Genomic DNA, 16,977 nt, shown 5'->3' on the forward strand with positions numbered 1-16,977 from the left:
AACAAATGATTACAGTTTATTCCAGAAAAAGAGCTTCACAAATTGTGTAAGCCAATAATGTGTTGGGCCACCTCTGCCTCTTACAGAAGCAGTTATTCGACTCGGCGTTGTTTGATAGAATTGTTGGATGTGCTCCTGAAGAATATTGTGCAAAACTACGTCCAACTGGCGTCTTGGATCGTTAAAATCCCGAGCTGATTGGAGAGCCCTGTCCATAGAGCATTCTCAATTGGGAAGAGATCCAGCGACCTTGATGGCCAAGATAGGGTTTTGTAAACATGAAGAAACTCTAACCGTGTGTGGAAGGGTACTATCTTCTGACATGTTAAGCATAGGATGGCTTGTCATGAAAGGCAACAATATTGGGTGTAGAATGTCATAGACATACCACTGTCCTGTAAGTGTGTCATGGATGACAACCAAATGTGCCGTGCTATGAAAATAAATGGAGCACGATACTCCTGGTTATCAAGTTGTATGGCAGGTAACAGTCAAGTTGGTCAGGGGCATCTCCGGACATATCTTCACCAATCATTGGGGTTTATTTCGAACCATGACTCGTCACTGAAGACAATTCTACTGCAGATTCCAGGCAGAAGACGTGTCTGGAGGTGCCCCAGGCCAACCTGACTGTCCCCTGCCATATACCTCGACAACCAGGAGTGATGGTCCAGTGTACCATTTCATTTCATAGCAGGATTCCTTTGGTTCTCATCCATTGTGCTCTTACAGCACAGTGGTACGTCGACAATACTCCAGACCTCATTTTGTTGACTTCCATGACAAGCCTTCCTGGGCTTATGTTTCAGAAAGATAATGCCGATTCAGTCACAACGAGAGTTTCTACTGCCTGTATTCGTAATTGACAAATCCTACCTGGGTCAACAGGGCTGCCTGATCTCTCTCCAATTGAGAAGTTTGGAGCATTATGGGCAGGGTCCTCCAACCAGCTCTGGATTCTGACGATCTAACGCACAAGTTGCACGGAATTTGGAACGATAGCCATCAGGAGGACATCCAACATCTGTATCATCAACGCCAAGCCGAATAAGTGCTAGCATAAAGGCGAGATGTGGACCAATGTGTTACTGACTTGCTCAAATTACACTACTGGCCCTTAAAATTGCTACACCACGAAGACGACGTGCTACAGAAGCGAAATTCAACCGACAGGAAGAAGATGCTGTGATATTCAAATGATTAGCTATTCAGAGCATTCACACAAGGTTGACGCCGGTGGCGACACTTACAACGTGCTGACATGACGAAAGTTTCCAACCGATTTCTCATACACAAACAGCAGTTGACCGGCGTTGCCTGGTGAAACGTTGTTGTGATGCCTCGTGTAAGGAGGAGAAATGCGTACCATCACGTTTCCGTCTTTGATAAAGGTCGGATTGTAGCCTATCGCGATTGTGGTTTATCGTATCGCCACATTACTGCTTGTGTTGGTCAAGATCCAATGACTGTTAGCAGAATATGGAATCGGTGGGTTCAGGAGGGTAATACGGAACGCCGTGCTGGATCCCAACGGCCTCATATCACTAGCAGTCGAGATGACAGGCATCTTATCCGCATGGGTGTAACGGATCGTGCAGCCACGTCTCGATCCCTGAGTCAACAGATGGGGACGTTTGCAAGACAGCGACCATCTGCACGAACAGATCGACGACGTTTGCAGCAGCATGGACTATCAGCTCAGAGACCATGGCTGCGGTTACCCTTGACGCGGCATCACAGACAGGAGCGCCTGTGATGGTGTACTCAACGACGAACCTGGGTGCACGAATGGCAAAACGTCATTTTTTTCGGAGGAATCCAGGTTCTGTTTACAGCATCATGATGGTCGCATCCGTGTTTGGCGACATTGTGGTGAACGCACATTCGAAGCATGTATTCGTCATCGCCATACTGGCGTATCAGCCAGAGTGATGGTATGGGGTGCCATTGGTTACACGTCTCGGTCACCTCTTGTTCGCATCGACGGCACTTTGAACAGTGGACGTTACATTTCAGATGTGTTACGACCCGTGGCTCAAACCCTTCATTCCAGCCGGCCGCGGTGGCCGAGCGGTTCTAGGCGCTTCAGTCTGGAACCGCGTGACTGCTACGGTTGCAGGTTCGAATCCTGCCTCGGGAATGGATGTGTGTGATGTCCTTAGGTTAGTTAGGTCTAAGTAGTTCCAAGTTCTAGGGGACTGATGACCTCAGATGTTAAGTCCCATAGCGCTCCGAGCCATTTTAACCATTTGAACCTTCATTCGATCCCTGTGAAACCCTACATTTCAGCAGGATAATGCACGACCGCATGTTGCAGGTCCTGTAGGAGCCTTTCTGGATACAGAAAATGTTCGACTGCTGCCCTGGCCAGCACATTCTCCAGACCTCTCACCAATTGAAAACGTCTGGTCAATGGTGGCCGAGCAACTGGCTCTTCACAATACACTAGTCACTACTCTCGATGAACTGTGGTATCGTGTTGAAGCTGCATGGGCAGCTGTGCCTGTACACGCCATCCAAGCTCTGTTTGACTCAATGCCCAGGCGTATCAAGGCCGTTATTACGGCCAGAGGTGGTTGTTCTGGGTACTGATTTCTCAGGATCTATGCACCCAAATTGTGTGAAAATGAAATCACATGTCAGTTCCAGTATAATATATTTGTCCAATGAATACCCGTTTATCATCTGCATTTCTTCTTGGTGTAGCAATTTTAATGGCTAGTAGTGTCCAATAATGCCTGCATATGCGTATGAGATTACACCCTCCCTTTAGGGTATTCTTACAATTTCTCCTGCTGCAAGGATGAATAACAGAGGACATATTGGGTGTCCCTGTAGTACTCCATTTGATTGGAGTATAGTGGCTAGCATTCCTACTTAGTAAGCAAGGGGACCTTGTTCAAAATGGTTCAAATGGCTCTGAGCACTATGGGACTTCACTTCTGAGGTCATCAGTCCCCTAGAACTTAGAACTACTTAAACCTAACTAACCTAAGGACATCACACACATCCACGCCCGAGGCAGGATTCGAACCTGCGACCTTAGCGGTCGCGCGGTTCCAGACTGAAGCGCCTAGAACCTCTAGGCCACCCTGGCCGGCAGGGGACCTGGGTTCAAGTCCTGACCGTAATACCTGTCTCCTTTAAAGAACTTTGTCCTATTTATTCTGGAACAATCTCATGACGTACATGTTAGACGGATAATTAGACTCTGTATAGTCCCGGCAGTGGATGGCAAAAGGCTGGCGATTATGACTGCGGTGGTGAAGGCAGGCGACGTGGCCCTGGTGACCGCCTACCTACCTGCAGGTTGAAGTAGGCGCCGAGCGCCGCCATGGAGACGGCCATGAGCGCCCCGGAGGCGAGCAGCAGCGGGCGGCGGCCGGCGCGGTCCACCACGAACAGCGCCGCCACGTTGGCCAGCAGCTGCACCGCGCCCACGATGATGGTCGCCACGTGGTCGTCCAGCGTGCTGCCCGCGCTCTCGAAGATCATCACCGTGTAGAACACCACCGAGTCGATTCCTGCCAGCAACACCCACGTCATCCTGATTGTCACTCTGAAACCCGACTTGCTCTCGTGGCACGTGCCATTCCGAAAGGAACTTCTAAAAGTAAGTTACACCCCAGATCACATAAGAAACAGATTGCCCGATCGCTTGGTCTCGCAGGCAACCATTGTCAGGGAACGGCCACCAGGCAGCGACAGCGTCACACCCTTACTTGTGGCACCAACCACTAGATGGCACTCCATTCTGTGAAATATGTGGCAACATCGACCGAACGCGTGCAGCTTTCCACTGTCTGGCGTCTGTGAAGCACAGCTGTTTCTGACATACCGGTGGTAATGGATCGAGTCGTCATGCCGAGTGCCTGCGAGTATATCAACTGTGGAAGGAGTAGACGGACAAATCCTGAACTAAAAATGTTCAGATTTCCCATTAAAGATAAAGAAATGTTACGGAAGTGGATTTTAAATCAATGAATTAGTTACGAGTAAGAATTAATAAAGAGCCCTAAGCATTCGATCCTACCTAAATTTTGTCGACCTTATATTCTGATATAACGTGGCTGCCCTTCCTTTATTTTTTTCGAAGATATCGTTGTTAAGTGCGTACATGAAATTATATTCGTTTACAACTAACAGTAATCAAATGCATAATGTGGTTATACTTAAGAACGTGTACAGAAATACTTAGAAAGGATGCAAAATGTGTTTCTTAAACTTATTTACAGTCTCAATGTGAAATATATATTGTCGTTATAACTCACCTAATCCCTATACATACTCTATGCAAAATAAATAATTCTGTCGGTAATGTCAGGACGCGAAACCCACTGCTCAATGCAGTATTTGTCAGTAAATTAACTGATTATATTTCAAAGACGTTGAGAAGATTTTTAAAGCTTTATAGTGTTAACCTACAGGTGGAGATCTCTTTTACCACCATAATCCGTATCAGAAGAGCTGCATAACAAAGAGGAAATAGACGGCATGGAAGGCGAGTGTAAAACCTATGCGACTGTAATACTGTCTGCATTTCAAAAGTAACTCGCGAGAAATGTTTGTGTGTTACTTTTCATTTATTTCATTTCGCATATGATTGTGAGAAGTATCCCTACAGTAGAAATATACTTGGTTTGTAGAATTACAGGAGCTAATCTACATTCTTCGATTGAAAACTCGGGAAAAAGCACAGCCGATCATGAGCTACAGTCACCTGTGTGACGAATGCATTTCGCGCGCAGCGCTCTAGCCGAACACAAATCAGCCTAATTCACGTCACCGAAGATGCAGCGTTGCCAATTCCGCGACATGGACAGGTCAGTTAGCATTGTAGCGTCGCCTGCGTTATCTGTTGACCGACGGGAAAACTATTTTTACGGTTGCCTGTTCCGCAGTAAGGACTTTCAATGTTTCTTATGTGATCTGTGGTTACACATTCAAGTAAGACAGTGATAATCCGGCTTCGACAAATTGGCAGACCCATTAGTCTGGCACGTATAACAAAGTTATTTTTAGCTTGGCGCAGTTGACAACAGAGTCCGTACAGGATATAGTGACAGATGCACAGAGACAATTTTTCGTCGAAAGCGCTGGACGAGTGAATTCATTTGTTCGAAAGGGGAGGCCGACATTGTGTGCCCCTTTCCTGCTAGTCGACAACGCGCTGCAATGACAGAATCGACGCACACGCCCTGTAGTCTTTCTCAAACAATTTCACAGTAACATTTTCCTAACAAGCTGTCCATGGTTAGGCGACCCATGAGTAATAAATATAACCTGGAGCACACCTAAGCCTGCTGTTCTCACTGTGACGGCAGACATCGTAGTGCACAATGGCGAAACTCAACGATCAGTTGTAATAAGAATTCAGAGGAAAGAATGAGTATTTCACTCACTCGTCTAGTATGTTCAAAGGATTGTTTCATAATGAGCACTGCAGCTACGCTCCTCGACTAATCCGGATGAGGGACATAGCTTTCAAGTTCTTCAGTTTAAATGAAACATGATTAACTTGTGATGATCGGGGTTCACAGCTATGTAAAATTTTTTAAAGGATATTTTATTTACCAGCGACTGTAGAAATAATTTATTTCACAATCGCAGTTTCGGCCTTTGGGCCATTTTCAAGTGGTACTGCAAAAGATTCTGCCTCAACACATGTCAGACTTTAAAATCCTCCGGCATGTACGAGGGCAGTTCAATAAGTAATGCAACACATTTTTTTTCTCGGCCAATTTTGGTTGAAAAACCGGAAATTTCTTGTGGAATATTTTTAAACATTCCCGCTTCGTCTCGTATAGTTTCATTGACTTCCGACAGGTGGCAGCGCTGTACGGAGCTGTTAAAATGGCGTCTGTAACGGATGTGCGTTGCAAACAACGGGCAGTGATCGAGTTTCAAATGGTTCAAATGGCTCTAAGCACTATGGGACTCAACTGCTGAGGTCATTAGTCCCCTAGAACTTAGAACTAGTTAAACCTAACTAACCTAAGGACATCACAAACATCCATGCCCGAGGCAGGATTCGAACCTGCACCCGTAGCGGTCTCGCGGTTCCAGACTGCAGCGCCAGAACCGCGCGGCCACTTCGGCCGGCAGTGATCGAGTTTCTTTTGGCGGAAAACCAGGGCATCTCAGATATTCATAGGCGCTTGCAGAATGTCTACGGTGATCTGGCAGTGGACAAAAGCACGGTGAGTCGTTGGGCAAAGCGTGTGTCATCATCGCCGCAAGGTCAAGCAAGACTGTCTGATCTCCCGCGTGCGGGCCGGCCGTGCACAGCTGTGACTCCTGCAATGGCGGAGCGTGCGAACACACTCGTTCGAGATGATCGACGGATCACCATCAAACAACACAGTGCTCAACTTGACATCTCTGTTGGTAGTGCTGTCACAATTGTTCACCAGTCAGGATATTCAAAGGTTTGTTCCCGCTGGGTCCCTCGTTGTCTAACCGAACACCATAAAGAGCAAAGGAGAACCATCTGTGCGGAATTGCTTGCTCGTCATGTGGCTGAGGGTGACAATTTCTTGTCAAAGATTGTTACAGGCGATGAAACATGGGTTCATCACTTCGAACCTGAAACAAAACGGCAATCAATGGAGTGGCGCCACACCCACTCCCCTACCAAGAAAAAGTTTAAAGCCATACCCTCAGCTGGTAAAGTCATGGTTACAGTCTTCTGGGACGCTGAAGGGGTTATTCTGTTCAATGTCCTTCCCCATGGTCAAACGATCAACTCTGAAGTGTATTGTGCTACTCTTCAGAAATTGAAGAAACGACTTCAGCGTGTTCGTAGGCACAAAAATCTGAACGAACGTCTCCTTCTTCATGACAACGCAAGACCTCACACAAGTCTTCGCACCCGAGAGGAGCTCACAAAACTTCAGTGGACTGTTCTTCCTCATGCACCCTACAGCCCCGATCTCGCACCATCGGATTTCCATATGTTTGGCCCAATGAAGGACGCAATCCGTGGGAGGCACTACGTGGATGATGAAGAAGTTATTGATGCAGTACGACGCAGGCTCCGACATCGACCAGTGGAATGGTACCGTGCAGGCATACAGGCCCTCATTTCAAGGTGGCGTAAGGCCGTAGCATTGAATGGAGATTACGTTGAAAAATAGTGTTGTGTAGCTAAAAGATTGGGGAATAACCTGGTGTATTTCAATGCTGAATAAAACAACCCCTGTTTCAGAAAAAAATGTGTTGCATTACTTATTGAACTGCGCTCGTATAAGGCCCATTTTTGACAATGACATATATACGTGTTGGAATATTTTTAAGTCTGACATCTGCTGGAGCAAAATCTTTTGCCATACCACTTGAAAATGACCCAAAGGCCGAAACTTCAGCAGTGAAATAAATAATTTCTACAGTCAACGCCGAAAATGATGTCATTTAAATGAAAACGTTGCGATGAAAGAAGAACATTTCAAAGCATCTACTTTGTCCCTTGAGTTCGTAAGCATCGCACTCCTTCACAAAGGCTAGACCAACAATGCTCATGCTAACAGTTAAACTCAGTTCCAGTTTCACATTGAAGTCTCTCAATGTTGTATTAATTTCCAGATTAAGTTACCACGTTATAAAAGTTTGCGATTATCTTGGTAAATGATCATGTAGTAATAAAGCCCGCTAACGAATGCTACTGAATAAGAATTTCGATACTGATTTGGTGTCACTGCTGCCCTACCATTCGACAGAAAACTTCCAAACTGAATTTTGTCAACATAAGCAAACAGTTCATATCTTTTGGTACCACTCGATTGAGTACGGCCGTTGCACACGAAACCTGAACAACGACTACCCACTCTCGCATAAGGACGAGCGAATGGTAGCGGCTGGACACTTTTGAACAAAACAGCAAGACATTGCCTCCTGATGGAAAAGGTGCGCTCAGGTCCCAATGTCCCAGAGGAACAGCGATACGTAAGGGCTACGATTGGCTACGTCACACCACTATCGATAGTATTACCCCTTATAGGATACGAACGTATAATCGGGAGGGCAGCACGAATGGTCTCAGGGCTTTTAGGCTCACAGGAGAGCATACGGGGACTGCTTCGAAATGTGAACTAGCAGACACTCAACGAAAAAAAAACTATGCCTCGAAAGCCTGATCTTGATAGCGCACAGCAGCAACGAGCCACTATTTGGTTTTGGAGTACTTTCTTCGAAAACCACAGTGACTAGTTTTGAGTTTAAACATTCGTTGCGCAGTGGCTTGCATACATTATCGAAACATATGCTACGTTGGTTCACGTGTGAGTTGCCGTAGCGTATACAGAAAATACATAGATCCAGAAATGTGGCAATGATAGTTGTGCTCACACACTCGTATCAGAATGCAGCTTAGGTTAAATCACTGCCTGGGACACTTTGTTTTATCATTTTTTTTCCAACAACTTACATTCGCGTTGTTTCCACACACACACCTGGAGCTATTTTCATTACTATTAACATTCGGTTGGAGGCACCAAAGATTATATATTGTGGACGCGCTACAGCTTTTGATTCACTTACAATGACGGAAAAAATCGCAACACCAAAAAAATAATTTATATAGAGTGATGAAATTTCTGGATTACGTTTGTGTAGGTAACGTATGTAAGTGATAACCATTACAAGATCACAGATTACTGTAAGCGCGAGATAAGCTATTGCAAATGTGAAATACAGGTACATTAATAACCGCTGTAACAGCCAGAATATTGAATGCAAGCTTGAAAAAGTGCATGCATTGTGTTGTACAGGTGACGGATGTCAGTCTGTGGGATGGATTTCCATGCCTGTTTCATTTGGTCGGTTTATATGGAACAATTAATGCTGTTGTGGACGACACTAGAGTTGTCGTCCAAAGATGTGCCATATGAGCTCCATTTGAGACAGATCTGGAGATCGTGGAGGCATAGACAACAAGTCGACTCTCTTTAGAGCGTGCTGGGTTACGACATCGGTATGTGGGCGAGCGTTATCCTGTTGGAAAACATCCCCCGAACTGCTGTTCAAGACTGGCAGCAAAACAGGTCGAATTACCAGACTGACGTACAAATTTGCCGTCGTGGGGCGTGGGATAGCCACGAGGGTGCTCCTGCTGAACCAGAACCAGCAACTAACTTTTAGCACGCTATTAGCAATATCAACGTGTTTTCAGTAAATTGTACTACAAGGCTGGGTTTACTTTATGACTACCACAAAAAAATTAAAAATACAAATTTCGTTGATTGTTGTTGACTTTTACTCAGAACGTCATTTTTCCAGAAATACTGACATATAAGTAGGGTCCTGAACCTGAAAACATTGATTGTCATTTTTTCGTGGAAAGTGACATCTATTAATACGACTCAAATTTTTGGGTTAAGTTTAATTGAAAAATTTATGACATTTATCGAATACGGTAGAAGAATTAATTAAAAACAATATTTTTTCAAAATTTTAATATGTTAAGCAACTAGCTAGATTACAATACCCCGCCACCCCCCCCCCCCCTACCCTGACCGAGCAGGGTGGCACAGTGGTTAGCACACTGGACTCGCATTCGGGAGGATGACAGTTCAAACACGTCCCCGGCCACCCTGATTTAGGTTTTCTGTGATTTCCCTAAATCGTTTCAGGCCATGGCTAGGATGGTTCCTTTGAAAGGGCACAGCCGATTTCCTTCCCAATCCTTCCCTAATCCGAGCTTTTGCTCCGTCTCTAATGACCTCGTTGTCGACGGGACGTTAAACACTAGTTTCCTCCTCCTCCTCCTCCTCCTCCTCCTCCTCCACCCCCGATTGGTAATGCGACGGTTAATAACCACAGATTCTGACAACAGTGCAATAAAATTTTTTACTTGTTTAGTGCAGTAAACATATTGATATACGAGAAAAAGTACCACTACAGCTGTATCTTGGGAATGTCTTTATTCTACCACACGACTAGTTTCGGCGGGACATTAGTCCATCCTCAGACCCCAACGCTGCCAAAAGAGTGTTTGATTTCCTTGCAGCATTCACTATGGGATCCTTGTTATTGGTACAGTGAACTAGCTTTCATCAAGAGTCTATCAACATGTCGACTGGAGACTGATAGACACCTGGTGAAAGCTACTAAAAGCTACTAAAAGCTGTACTAATAGCAAGGATCCCATAGTAAATACGCCAAGGAAATCAAATATTCTTTTGACAGTGGTGGAGTCTGAGGATTGCGCTAGTGTCCCGCCGAAACTAGTCGTGTGACAGAATAAAGACATTCTCAAGATACAGCTGTAGTGGTACTTTTCTCATATATACAATCAGCAGAAGGCCCTCGTCCATGCACTAAGATGGACATCTATAAAATAAAAAAAAAGAATTGTTGGCTTCAGGTAGAACACAATATTGTAAGATTAGTAAATTGATCCACAGATTGATGGGGAAACTTTACTTATAGTTTAGCATGTAAAGTTCCTTCTGGAAACATGCATGCAACATGTCTAATGACAAATATATATACTCAAAATTGGTAATGGTGCTTTGTTAAATGAGCTAAACCAAAATCAAATTGAGGCGGCTTGCAGCTGTGTTCCATTAATATTCTGCATCATGTACCGTCTCTCCAAAAATGTCGTCATTTGACAAAATAGTCTGTTCACAGAGCTGGAAAAACCAGTCTTAGCCGAGGAATGTGTTATAGCCCCCTACATACTGCCTCCCGTAGGGATCGCGAAGACATAATTGTACTAATTACAGGAAGCACAGAGGTATTTAAGCCTTTATCCTTCCCATGATTCGTACACAAATGGAAAGGAAAGCAAATCTAATACGTGATAATATGGCAAGCAGCCTCTACCAGGAATGCCACAGTGGTTTTCAAAGAATGGCCGTACACGGAGAGATCATGTGCCTATACCGCCTTCTAAACCTCGGCCACCAACTCATGATAAAAGCCGATTCTTATTTCATTAATGGCCACAGTTACTGTAATATTTCGGCATTAAGTAAGTTAGTGACGGAAATTCATACAATTTGCAATGAGATGAGGGGCTCGCTACGAGTTTGAATCTGGTGCTTGTTAGGACATACATTGCTGCATACGAAATGCAGCAAACATACTGAGTTTTTCTTTAATGGCTAGTTCAAATGGCTCTGAGCACTATGGGACTTAACTTCTGAGGTCATCAGTCCCCTAGAACTTAGAACTACCTAAACCTAACTAACCTAAGGACATCACACACACCCATGCCCGAGGCAGGATTCGAACCTGCGACCGTAGAGGTCACGCGGTTCCAGACTGTAGCACCTAGAACCGATCGGCCACCCCGGCTGGCAGATTTTCTTTAAACTTTAGACAAGACCTACAGGGGGTGGACAAAATAATATGAACACCTGACATAGACATATTATTTATTTTTTGATAAGCAGCTGAGCCACCAATGGCTTTGAGAACAGCTGAACTTCTTAGTAGAATACATGTGTAGAATGTTGAATAGATTCCGTAGCAGTTTTGGAGCCGGAAATCTGCTCCTCACTTTACGCTCCTAAACTCCTGATAACGGTTCAATGATGTTAATGTCTGGCGATTGTGTTGGCTACGGAAGGTGAATTATAGACGATGCTCCACAAACCATACCTGAACCTTTCTTGGCTGTGTGTATGGGCACATTATCATATTGGAAAATGGCAGTTTTTGGCAACAACATGACAGTCACAGTACCCTTTTCTATGTCGGAGAGGTCGAGTAATACATTGAGCCAATGAAGGTAATGATACGACCAGCTGAATACTACGATACAGCCGCGCAAATCATAACGGAAGCTCCCCCACACTTGCCTGCAGCAAAAAATGGTTCAAATGGCTCTGAGCACTATGGGACTCAACTGCTGTGGTCATAAGTCCCCTAGAACTTAGAACTACTTAAACCTAACTAACCTAAGCACATCACACAACACCCAGCCACCACGAGGCAGCGAAAATCCCAGACCCCGCCGGGAATCGAACCCGGGAACCCGTGCGTGGGAAGCGAGAACGCTACCACACGACCACGAGATGCGGGCGCCTGCAGCAAGGAAGCAGGTCAGATCGTAGGCTTCTTTTGGGGTTTTCAGTACATAAAACCGGCCGTTTGTAGGAAAGAATGAAAATGATAAGTTATCGGACCATACCATATTCTTACAGTCATCAAGCGTTCAGGTTTTATGACAGTGGGAACATTTCTTTCGCAGCTTTGCATTGACTTCCCTTATTAAGGGTCTCGCAGTTGCAGCCCTTCCATGACTGTTAGCCTTGTGGGCCTCCCGCCGTACTGGTTTTGTCGACAAAATATTCCCAAAGAATTGTTGAGTTCTGCAGTCACTTTCGCCACAGCAGTTCTATGTTATCTGGCCACAATCCTTTAAAATGCTCGTCGGTCTCTGACAGGCAACTTCCGCTTTCGCTCACTATTCCTTCTCGCCAATGACGTTTTAGCATTTTTGTCTGTGCTATCATTCCCGTCGATACAGTCGTACGCTGAAACGATAAACAGTTGAGCTGTTTCCGCCACAGATGCTCGCGCCACCAACGAGCTGCCTTCTCTTGCAGTCTGAGGAATCATGCCATTTCACCAGTCGCTTGTGGTAAGCGTCACAACACGAAGCGTATAATACACTGAAACATAGCCTCCAAGACTTGGCATGTGAGCTGTACAGTGCTGCCGCGTCACGGTATTTACACGTACGCAATGGTGCAAACTTCCAACAAGATAAACGACAATGAGGGGAAATAATCACAACATAAAACAATAACAAATGCAGGGTAATGAAATATTGGGAAAACATTTGTCTAGTAACATACATAATGTAGGGAAGCAGCCTACTCACGCTGTAGTAAATTCACATCAGTTTCCATTGTGTGCCAGCCAGTCTGCTGTAACTAGCTCTGACGTCATAAATGTTGCGCAATACCTTAAAAAATCAAGAAAATGACCTAAAACTTTTCTAGCATGTCAGGAATATTACTAAATTAATGTGTGTTAAATATCAGTTCGATAACTTCAGCCATTTTCGAAATTTGGACGTTTTTCTGAAAAAATCATTGGCGCAACAGAAAAGAGCTAGAGACTACAAAATTTATATTTAGATTCATCTTCCATAATGATTTAATAAAAACAGTACTATGGATTTCACATATTAAGATTTTAGTGGAAATTCATGATTTTGTGGTTTTCGTATCAAAACTGAAGGAAGCAAGATAGATTAAGTAGGTTAATAAATAAGGCTAGGATGTTTAGATTTAGATAGGTTGGAGGTCCGCTATGACTATGAAGATGTGTAAAGTTTCTTTTGAATACCTATAAAATTATAGCGATAGCGGATCTCAAAAGGGCCAGTTCAGAGCTCATCTACTGCGCGCAGTGTAATTTAATTAATTCTCTCGCCCAAAATATTTAACTTAGCCACGTCAAAATTTTATTATCAATACTTACCTGCGTGCTGAATGCACGTTTAAATTAAGAGCTTCTTCGGCCATCAGCAAAAGAAGCTATAAATTATTATGTAACTTGAAGTGGTGCATTACTAGCCCAGCGGCTAGTCGGGAGAGCCGAAAAGATCAGGCGTTCCCTTAGCCATCCGCACCGCGGCTTTATATATAAGAATGCTGCGCGAGGAAGAAAGGCCCCAGTTCTCTCCAGACGCTGAATGACACGCCGTCTGTGTCGGGAGCCGCATCGCATCAGTGTCACTGCTGCAAACAGCCTCGGGTGCCGTATTAAGTTACTAGAGATACGCGGAATCATGAAAACATTTTATGTGAAGTGTTAATTCTGGAATGATTTTCATTATCTAGCTTCAGTTTGCGTATTGTCGTATTTTCACGCGCCGTCGCGGGACAGACATTCTACCAAATATTTAGCGTGGCGTTTGATGAAATATTTTCATCAAATTATGGCGAGCATTCATTTCAACATTTAATTCGGACATTTATAGTTGCATCAGCGCATTAGACTCTGAACTGCTCTGTTAGTTAGGTTGTAGGGATACTTGTGGTTTTTATCAGTGAATTTCAGAATATACTCAACTATTTTGGAAAACCGTTTTTGATTAGAAATCCCGGACAATCTCCTAATTCCTCAGAGTTATACGCTGCAGCTATAATAACATTCTCAGATAAAGTGGGCACTAGGATCTCTAATTACTGGTTCCATGTTTTATTAAATCACTTTCTGGGTGCCAAAAAGTAAATAGAGAGCCAGTGTTGAGAACGGCGAAAGACAGCATTAACAACATTCTAAAAGCCAGAAACTGATTCAACATGCAAGCATTTATACAGCAATCAGATTTAGTAATTTCTTATTACAAACTTATCCGCCGCCCCACAATAAGCCATTAACATTGCATGATTACAGATTAATTTAAGCGCAAGATAAGCCATTGCGAATACGAGATGCTGGTAGATTAGTAACCGGTCGTGTCGTGTGACTGGAGCCTTCCGTAGGGTAGACCGCTCGCCGTGTGCAAGTCTTTCGATTTGACGCCACTTCGGCGACTTGCGCGCCGATGGGGATGAAATGATTATGTTTAAAACAACACAACACCCAGTCCCTGAGCGGAGAAAATCTCCGACCCAGCCGGGAATCTAATCCGGGCCCTTAGGATTGATATTATGTCGAGCTGACCACTCAGCTACTTGGGGCGGGCATTAATAACCGGCCAGAATGATGAATGCAAGTACGCAAACGTACATGCAATGTGTTGCTCAAGTATTGGATGTCATTTTATGATTTGGATTTCCACGCCGGTTTCACTTCGTCGGTTAATACAAGGACAGTTAATGCTGGTTATCAATGACGATGGAGTTGTCGTCCGATGATCTTCCATATGTGCTCGAATAGAGAATGATCTGGTGATCGAGCAGGCCAATGCAACACGTCGACACTCTGTAGAGCATGATGGGTTACAACAGCGCTATGTGGGCGAGAGTTATCCTGCTAGAAAAAATACCCTGGAATGCTGTTCATGAATGGCAGCACAACAGGCCGAATCACCAGATTGACGTACAGATGTCTTACGTAAAATCGGTAAGCGGGTCGAAGGCTTCCATCCAGTCACACACTGATCATTCTGGCCTGGCAACGGAAGACAGCTAAACGAAAGTTGAAATTTTAGATTCAGCATTTGAGAAATCTTTCACGCAGGAGGATCGTACAAACATACCGCCGTTTGAGTCTCGTACAGATTCGCGTAAGGAGTACATAGTGATAGACATCCCTGGGGTTGTGAAGCAGCTGAATGGGTTGAAAATAAATAAATCGCCAGGTCCTGATGGGATTCCAATTCGGTTTTACAGAGAGTACTCTACTGCATTGGCTCCTTACTTAGCTTGCATTTATCGTGAATCTCTTGCCCAACGTAAAGTCCCGAGCGACTGGAAAAAAAGCGCAGGTGACACCTGTATATAAGAAGGGTAGAAGGACGGATCCTCAAAATTACAGACCAATATCCTTAACGTTGGTTTGTTGCACGATTCTCGAACACATTCTCAGTTCGAATATAATGAATTTCCTTGAGACAGAGAAGTTGCTGTCCATGCATAAGCACGGCTTTATAAAGCATCGCTCCTGAGAAACGCAACTCGCCCTTTTTTCACATGATATCTTGCGAACCATGGATGAAGGGTATCAGACGGATGCCATATTCCTTGACTTCCGGAAAGCGTTTGACTCGGTGTTCCACTGCAGACTCCTAACTAAGGTACGAGCATATGGGATTGGTTCCCAAGTATGTCTTTGGCTCGAAGACTCCTTAAGTAATAGAACACAGTACGTTGTCCTCGATGGCGAGTGTTCATCGGAGGTGAGGGTATCATCTGGAGTGCCCCAGGGAAGTGTGGTAAGACCGCTGTTGTTTTCTATCTACATAAACGATCTTTTGGATAGGGTGGATAGCAATGTACGGCTGTTTGCTGATGATGCTGTGGTGTACGGGAAGGTGTCGTTGTTGAGTGACTGTAATAGGATACAAGATGACTTGGACAGGATTTGTGATTTGTGTAAAGAATGGCAGCTCACTCTAAATATAGATAAATGTAAATTAATGCAGATGAATAGGAAAAAGAATCCCGTAATGTTTGAATACTCCATTACGAGGTGCATTCAAGTTCAAAGGCCTCCGATTTTTTTTCTCCGGACTGGAAAGAGATAGAAACATGTGCATTGTTTCAAAATGAGGCCGCGTTCATTGTCAATACGTCCCAGAGATGGCAGCACCGTACGGCAGATGGAATTTTACCACCAGCGGCGAGAAAGAGAACTGTTTTAAATACTTAAAATGGCGACGTTTTCCTTACTTGAACAGCGTGCAATCATTCGTTTTCTGAATTTGCGTGGTGTGAAACCAATTGAAATTCATCAACAGTTGAAGGAGACATGTGGTGATGGCGTTATGGATGTGTCGAAAGTGCGTTCGTGGGTGCGACAGTTTAATGAAGGCAGAGCATCGTGTGACAACAAACCGAAACAACCTCGGGCTCGCACAAGCTGGTCTTACGACATGATCGAGAAAGTGGAGAGAATTGTTTTGGGGGATCGCCGAATGACTGTTGAACAGATCGCCTCCAGAGTTGGCATTTCTGTGGGTTCTGTGCACACAATCCTGCATGACGACCTGAAAATGCGAATAGTGTCATCCAGGTGGATGCCACGAATGCTGATGGACGACCACACGGCTGCCCGTGTGGCATGTTGCCAAGCAATGTTGACGCGCAACGACAGCACGAATGGGACTTTCTTTTCGTCGGATGTGACAATGGATGAGACGTGGATGCCATTTTTCAATCCAGAAACAAAGCGCCAGTCAGCTCAATGGAAGCACACAGATTCACCGCCACCAAAAAAATTTCGGGTAACCGCCAGTGCTGAAAAAATGATGGTGTCCATGTTCTGGGAAAGCGAAGGCGTAATCCTTACCCATTGCGTTCCAAAGGGCACTACGGTAACAGTTGCATCCTACGAAAATGTTTTGAAGAA

The 16,977-nt window shown here is 44.6% G+C and overlaps 1 protein-coding gene across 1 annotated transcript in view; it reads right to left on the minus strand.

Moving 5' to 3' along the window:
- LOC124778436 (facilitated trehalose transporter Tret1-2 homolog) overlaps nt 1-16,977 on the minus strand; it is a 259,132-nt gene that overhangs the window by 26,777 nt on the left and 215,378 nt on the right. The window contains exon 8 of the mRNA XM_047253643.1: nt 3,304-3,524. Coding sequence (XP_047109599.1) covers nt 3,304-3,524 — 221 coding nt within the window. The remainder of the gene's footprint in view (nt 1-3,303; nt 3,525-16,977) is intronic.

The sequence above is a fragment of the Schistocerca piceifrons genome, chromosome 1 (genome assembly GCF_021461385.2).
Source record: "Schistocerca piceifrons isolate TAMUIC-IGC-003096 chromosome 1, iqSchPice1.1, whole genome shotgun sequence".
Taxonomy (NCBI): Eukaryota; Metazoa; Arthropoda; class Insecta; order Orthoptera; family Acrididae; genus Schistocerca; species Schistocerca piceifrons.